Source organism: Madurella fahalii, assembly GCF_045866475.1.
Source record: "Madurella fahalii IFM 68171 DNA, scaffold_2, whole genome shotgun sequence".
Classification (NCBI taxonomy): Eukaryota; Fungi; Ascomycota; class Sordariomycetes; order Sordariales; genus Madurella; species Madurella fahalii.
In genome coordinates this window covers 2,935,724-2,941,967 of record NW_027263972.1, presented here as the reverse complement: position 1 = coordinate 2,941,967, position 6,244 = coordinate 2,935,724, and the positions used below count along the sequence as shown (strand labels likewise).

The window sequence follows — 6,244 nt, the reverse complement described above, 5'->3', positions numbered from 1 at the left end:
TAAAGAAGAAAAAGAAGAGTTTAAGAGGTTGCTACTGAGCCAAGAAGGCTAGAGCGATATAGTCGTCTAAAAGGTCTGGGACTACGGCGAGAAGTGCGGCCGTAGCTCTATAGATAAAGACGAGGGCATTGTATCTAATGTTTATAAGCAGATATACGTCGTTAGCGCTAGCCCCCCCGAGGGACTGTATTGTAGTTATTATACTATATTCGGCGTCGGAGGCCTCTGCCGTCGTATAGGGAATGACTCTTATGATAAGGCTGCGTCTGATCACTATATGCCTATCATAGGCGCCTTTGGTGCTAAAAACGGAGATTATAGGACCTAGGTGCTACGAGTGTCTCGCTACTCGCTAGCAGAGACCACAGGGAGGTCAGGCTTAACTGCCCTGTAGCGGACACTTCATGAACCCTAGTATGAGCATCAAAAGTGTGGTTAAGTCTGTCCATTTCTAACTAAGTGCAGAATAACCGCGAAGTGGTCATTCTGCGCAACGGGGCAGTCTAGTCACGTGCCACCGTACCAAGCACGTCTGACTCGTAACAATCTGCCCCCCCTGCAGAAAGAGATTATAGCGTCCTCGCCAGTGCTAACTACGTAAATGAAGATTCAGCGCAGGGAAAGGACAGGATCGTTGAGAGTGACCATTACACCGCAGCAATTGGCCACCTAACGGCCGACCAGACCTCTTATAATACATCTACAACAGCGACATCTCCTCAGAAGCTGAAATCCAACTCCTTACCCTTGCCCTTGCCCTTTGTCGGTATCTTAATTAACACATTCGCCGCCTTGGTCGACGGCGTCTTCAGTCGCGGGCGCCTTAGCAGATCCACGGTTAGGGTCGACTCGTTCGATAGTCCCGCAACGGTCGTATTAAGACGCACTCGCTTCGTCGGCGTCTCAATCGGGGTAGTCAGATCGACCTCTGTCTGGAACCGGATGCGGTTGGTCGAGCTACACGTATTTCTGCCCGAGAATAGCTCCGTTGTAGTTCGCGGTACCGGGGTACTTAGGTTAATAAGCATAACGGCCTCCAGCTCGTCTATGCGCTTCCGGGCTTTACCTACAGCTATCTTATAAGCGGCGATCTCGCCGTACAGCTTGGTAATCTCGTCGTAAGCTTTACGCATTTTGCTTATTTCGGCGCTAAGCTCTACTGTATTCTCCTTAACGGCCTTGTCAATAGCCTCGTTTATACGCTCCTTAACCAGCACTGCAATACTTACGTTTATAATCTTAGTGACCTCGAGCTCGACTGACTTGGTTAGTTCCTTCACCTTACTTACTATATTTGCCTCCAGCTATTTAAACTTTTCTCCTACCTTCGTATACAGGTCCTTCAGATAGTCGACTGTAGTAAGGTTGGCTTTGTCGAGCTCGGCCGCTAGCTGGTTCTTCACCTCCGCAGCGACGTCGATGTCTTGTATTCGTCCTTCAAGTGCCTCGATACGTGCCTTGCTCGGTCCTAGGCCGCAGGCAACGGTTTCCTCGTAGGGAACGACCTGAAATCGGTCGGCGAAACCTATAAGGCTAACGAGTCTACCGATAACGCTGTTCAATACTCCGTTCGGATTATACCAACGGACGGCGAGCAGTTCCTCCTATATCGGAGTTAGTACGTCGATTATGCCCTTATTCTTAGTGAAACTAGCAAATGCTTTGAGGTATTTGCACTTTAGAGCCCGGACTTAGTTGTTCGCCGAGAAAGACTACTACTTACCTCCCGGCTACTTATCGAAAAACTTGTCGATGATAACCTTCGTACGGTCGAGCAGTAGGGGGTTTTCACGGTATTCGGCCTCTACACAGGCAAGCACCACCTCGTAAAGGGCGATAGGTATATTCTTGCATTTACTACCTTTAGCCTTTCTACCTAAGTCATCGAATGCTTTAAGGATCTCGGTATAACAGTCGCCTTTCTTAACAACCACCTTTCCTTTACCTTTATTGTTAGTACTAATAACCTCCAGGTCGTCATCGCTTAGGTCCAGTATATCCTCGTCCTCCGATACCTTACTCTCCTTACTTCCTTCACCCTCTTGCAGGTCGACCTATACTGATATCGATACTTAGCCCTTAGCGAATTGAACCTAGCTGGTAGTTGGCTAGGCTCGACCATATACTCCCGTACCGTCGTCCGACTTAGCTGTCCCTGGAGCCGCGAGGTAGCGGGCCGTCCTCTTAACGTATTCTGCGACCTCGGGCTACCGGGGCTCGAGCTCGTCAATCTCGTCCTACGGCATACGGTACCTGTTTCCGTCGCAGTCGTACGGGAAGAAATAGATGCACATTCTGTCCCATCCGACGTTCAAGTCGACGCCCACGTCGATCAGCCGCTCTACGAAGTACGCAGCGCGTACCGTAAGTTGAAGTAGCGTGTTTTCCTCTATTAGCACACTGCGTATCTCCGGGAGCCTGATAGCGTCGGAGTACTCGCGACGGTTGAGGGGCTGGAGCTCTTTATCGACGCGCCTTTCCACTATATAGACGAACTCGACCTCGTTGTCGTTATTGCAGTATACCATATCCTTCTACTGCCTACTCTTACCGCTATGTAGGTTAAAGACCCGGTGGAACTCGGAGGTATATAATCCTGGCGTAATATAGTCCTTGCTGTACATAGCCTCCTTCAAGTCGATATATACGTTTATTCCGGCAATAGTTGAATAAAGGAAACCCTTCATTTTGCTGTCGATATCTACAGCTATACTGAACTTGACGTCTATATAGGGAACGACGTATAAGCCGTCGGGACGGGCAGCCTAGAAAGCATGGTATTCGTCGGTTGTAACGACCGGTTCCTTCGCTCTAGATGGCTACAGAAATATAGCCGTACGAAAGTACTCTAGGGCCTCGCTGATGTTGATACAGCTGCGGACGGCTCTGATATCGCCGGCGTAGAGCATGACTCGAATCGGCGACGAGCTGTACTTAAAGGGGTGCTAGGAGAACTGCTCTCCCAGCCCGACGTCCAATCTGCTGAAGATGTCGTAATCGACGCCCTTCCAGTGCCACTCTACGAGTCCTGACTCCCAATGCTCCTCTATCTTATCGGGCTACACTTCGGTCTTGTCCAGGAAGTTGTAGTGATTAGCGCCTCGCTTAACGGCCTCGACCGCTCTAGGGCTGTCGCCCGTATAGGGAATCCAGTCCTCTGCCGCCACGGCGTTATTGTCCTCTGTGAAGTTGTCGATTGGCTCTTGACGGGGCTGAGCGAGCTCGTTCTCGCTGTCCATGGCGATGTCGCGGTCGACGTCGTCGGTACGCGCTCGCGATCCAGACGGGGCTGCTATTATATGCACTTCTTTTATTGGTCGTATGTACGTCAACCCGGAAATGGTTGGCTTGGTTGACTATGTTACGCGCCTCCCTTGGGATATATGGGTTTAGGTCGATCTAGGACAGTATTGGCTATGCACGGGGTTATGAAAGTAAATAAAGAAATTGCTGTATTCAGCTCTTATACGGCCGTCCTAGGCGGTGTAAAAGAAAAGGTAGCAGTAAGAAAGATAGGATGAAACGAAAGAAAGTGTGAATAACTGTAACTTGGTTAAAGGAAACAAAGAGAGGGTCGCCCTATTGAAGGGTTTGTTTATAGTATTGAAGTTTCTCTGCATTCGCCTTTTTAGAGTTTGTAGTATATAGGCAGGATTACCTCGACGTTCCGTTAAGGAATCTCGTCTACCAGCCTATACTCCTCCGGGGTTTTATTCTTCTTATAGTATTCCAGTCCCCAGTCAACTAGGTACTTCTTGTCGTAAGCCTCGACCAGTTCCCTGGCGCCGTCTACTAAGCGGAGTCTGGGTATCCATTAGTCGTCCTTAGCCTAGTACCCTTTCCATCTAACCAAGTACTCTAGCAACTCCTTCCCTTTACGCTACTTGACACGTCGGTCGGCGATTCTGTCCACTTCCTAGTATTATTCGCCGTTAACCTCTACCGGTTCTGGCACCGGCTAGGACCGGCCGAACGAGTCTTCCCCTTACGCCGGTTTGAACAGCTGCACGACTGCAACCACTGGGTGGATACGACTACCCGATAGAAGGTCCAGCTCGTATACCAGAGCTCCTACCTTTCTCTTGATCCTGTATAGGCCGGCGCGCTGAGGTAACCATTTACGTTTCCAGAACGGGTGGGTGATCATTTGGAAAATTGTGTTCAGGTAATCAGGATTACCTTTTTCGGACGGCCATTCTGAGGAACGGGATCCTCGTGCGTGTCAGATTTCTCCACGTTCCCGGAATCCCCCTTGCCAACCTTAAGCAGCAGTCCCACCCAGGAACCATTCGCACCCCCTGCAGCTTGACTAAACGGGAAATTCTGATAGCGTGATCATCCGGGTTGGACGCACAGCTATGACGCTGTAGCAACCCTGCTCTGGAAATGATTCCTCATCACACAGCAGATAGCAAATCATCATGTTTGTATATTCTCTTCAGCCTGTAATAACTAGTTTAATTGCGAAACCAGCTGTGCATCAAGAGACGCCCAGGAGTTCTTCGGGTGTCATTTGACTTGTACGAGAGAGCCTTGAGCAATGCTAGCAAAGACCGATAAGAGGTGAAGCCTCCTGCTCACCTTCGAAAGTAATTATATAAACACGCGAAGAAGCACCCAGACTGGCCGTCTGTCATCTCTGTGCATTCCGGTTTTCGTTGCTCATGGTGAGAGCCAGACTCAGCACCAACCTTAATCGATACGGGATACCTTGATCTACCCGCAACAATATGCCTTCCGTTCCGCGTTATTCTTTCTTTTTGGCGGCATTTCTGTCCAGCCTGTCAACATTGATACCAGGCGTGATCAGCGGTCCCTCCACACTCCCACAGCGGGACAAGAATACCTCAGCTGGAACAGGAAGAGCTGTCTACTTCATCACCAACGATGAAACCAACGCAGTCGTAGCACTGCCGATTGGTGCTGACGGCAGGCTTTCCGTCGGCACCCTGACCCCGACAGGCGGAGCTGGCTCTGTGGCGTTGAATAGCGATAACCAGCCGGCCACTCCCGACGCCTTGGTTAGCCAGTCAGCGTTGACCGTCGCCGGAAACGTAAGTCAAAAAGCCGATTCAAAGCTCGTCGTTAAATGCTCATGAAAAGATCAGGCCGTTTTCGCCGTCAACGCGGGATCCAACACCTTGAGCATGCTGGCCATCTCAACCTCTGACCCAACCCAATTATCCCTTGTGGGCGAGCCTGTTGAGATTCCTGGCGAATTTGCCAACACAGTTGCCGCGTCACTCAAGAACGGCCTCGTGTGCGTTGGCACGTCGGGCGCCCGGGCTGGTGTCGCATGCAGTCGTTTCTCGGCTTGTGGACTGGAACCCATGGACGACCTGCGGCCGTTCGACATTGGCCAGACGACGCCGCCCGTCGGGCCTACCAACACGGTGTCTCAGGTCTTCTTCTCAGCCGACGAATCCATGTTGTTTACAACCGTTAAAGGCGATCCGGCCGCTAACAATACGGGCTTCTTCTCGGCCTTTCCCGTCGAGCGCACCTCAAGCGCATGCCGAGGAGAGAGGGGCCGGGGCCGGGGTCGGGGCCGTGCCTCCGTCTCCATCTCCAGCGTCGAGCAGCGGAGCACGCCAGAAGGCACGGCAGTGTTGTTCGGGTCACAAGCTATTCCCGGCACTTCTAATGTGTTCGTGACAGACGCGGCATTTGGCGCAGTCATTCTCTCGGTGGATCAGGTTAGCGGCCAGGCGACAACAGTAGCGACGGGCGAGATCCAGGGCCAGGTTGCTACGTGCTGGGCGACAATCTCTCCAGCAACAGGTACTGCGTTTGTAACCGACGTCGCTGTGAACCGGATTGTCGAGATGAGCCTTCAGGATGCTAGCGTCCTCTCGGAGTTGGACCTGTCAGCCAACGGTGATCCAGGTCTGATCGATTTGAGGGCCGCCGGCAATTTCATATACGCGCTATCGCCCGGAAACGGAACAACCGAGGCCGCAATCGCCGTGGTCGACGTCTCGGGCGGCTCAGGCTCGGCAACCATGCTTCAGCATTTTACGCTGGACGGTGTGGCAGGCCAAAATGCTATGGGTATGGCTGTTCTCGATTGATGGATGACCGACCCGACAGATGTACCTGAGATACGTGTTGTTCCGATGGCTACCTTAGCATGACGTAGAACGCTCGTTTCTTCTGGTTCCTTTGCCAAAGGACACCGTGTGGGCTTGGTCCGAGGGTGGTGGCGCCATGTTTGTAAATAAATACGAGTTCCGTTTCTTTACCT

General features: G+C 51.6%; 2 protein-coding genes across 2 annotated transcripts; one reads left to right on the top strand and one right to left on the bottom strand.

Moving 5' to 3' along the window:
* Positions 1 to 719: 719 nt before the first annotated feature.
* MFIFM68171_03620 (uncharacterized protein) lies at positions 720 to 1,133 on the bottom strand (the record flags this gene model as incomplete). The annotated part of the gene is made up of 1 exon (XM_071059041.1): positions 720 to 1,133. The coding sequence occupies one exon, from the start codon at positions 1,131 to 1,133 to the stop codon at positions 720 to 722; it is 414 nt and encodes a 137-aa protein (XP_070915142.1).
* A 3,597-nt stretch (positions 1,134 to 4,730) lies between these two features.
* On the top strand, positions 4,731 to 6,071 carry MFIFM68171_03619 (uncharacterized protein; the record flags this gene model as incomplete). The annotated part of the gene is made up of 2 exons (XM_071059040.1): positions 4,731 to 5,054; positions 5,109 to 6,071. 2 exons carry the CDS (start codon positions 4,731 to 4,733, stop codon positions 6,069 to 6,071), a joined length of 1,287 nt encoding a protein of 428 aa, XP_070915141.1.
* Between the last annotated feature and the right edge of the window lie 173 nt (positions 6,072 to 6,244).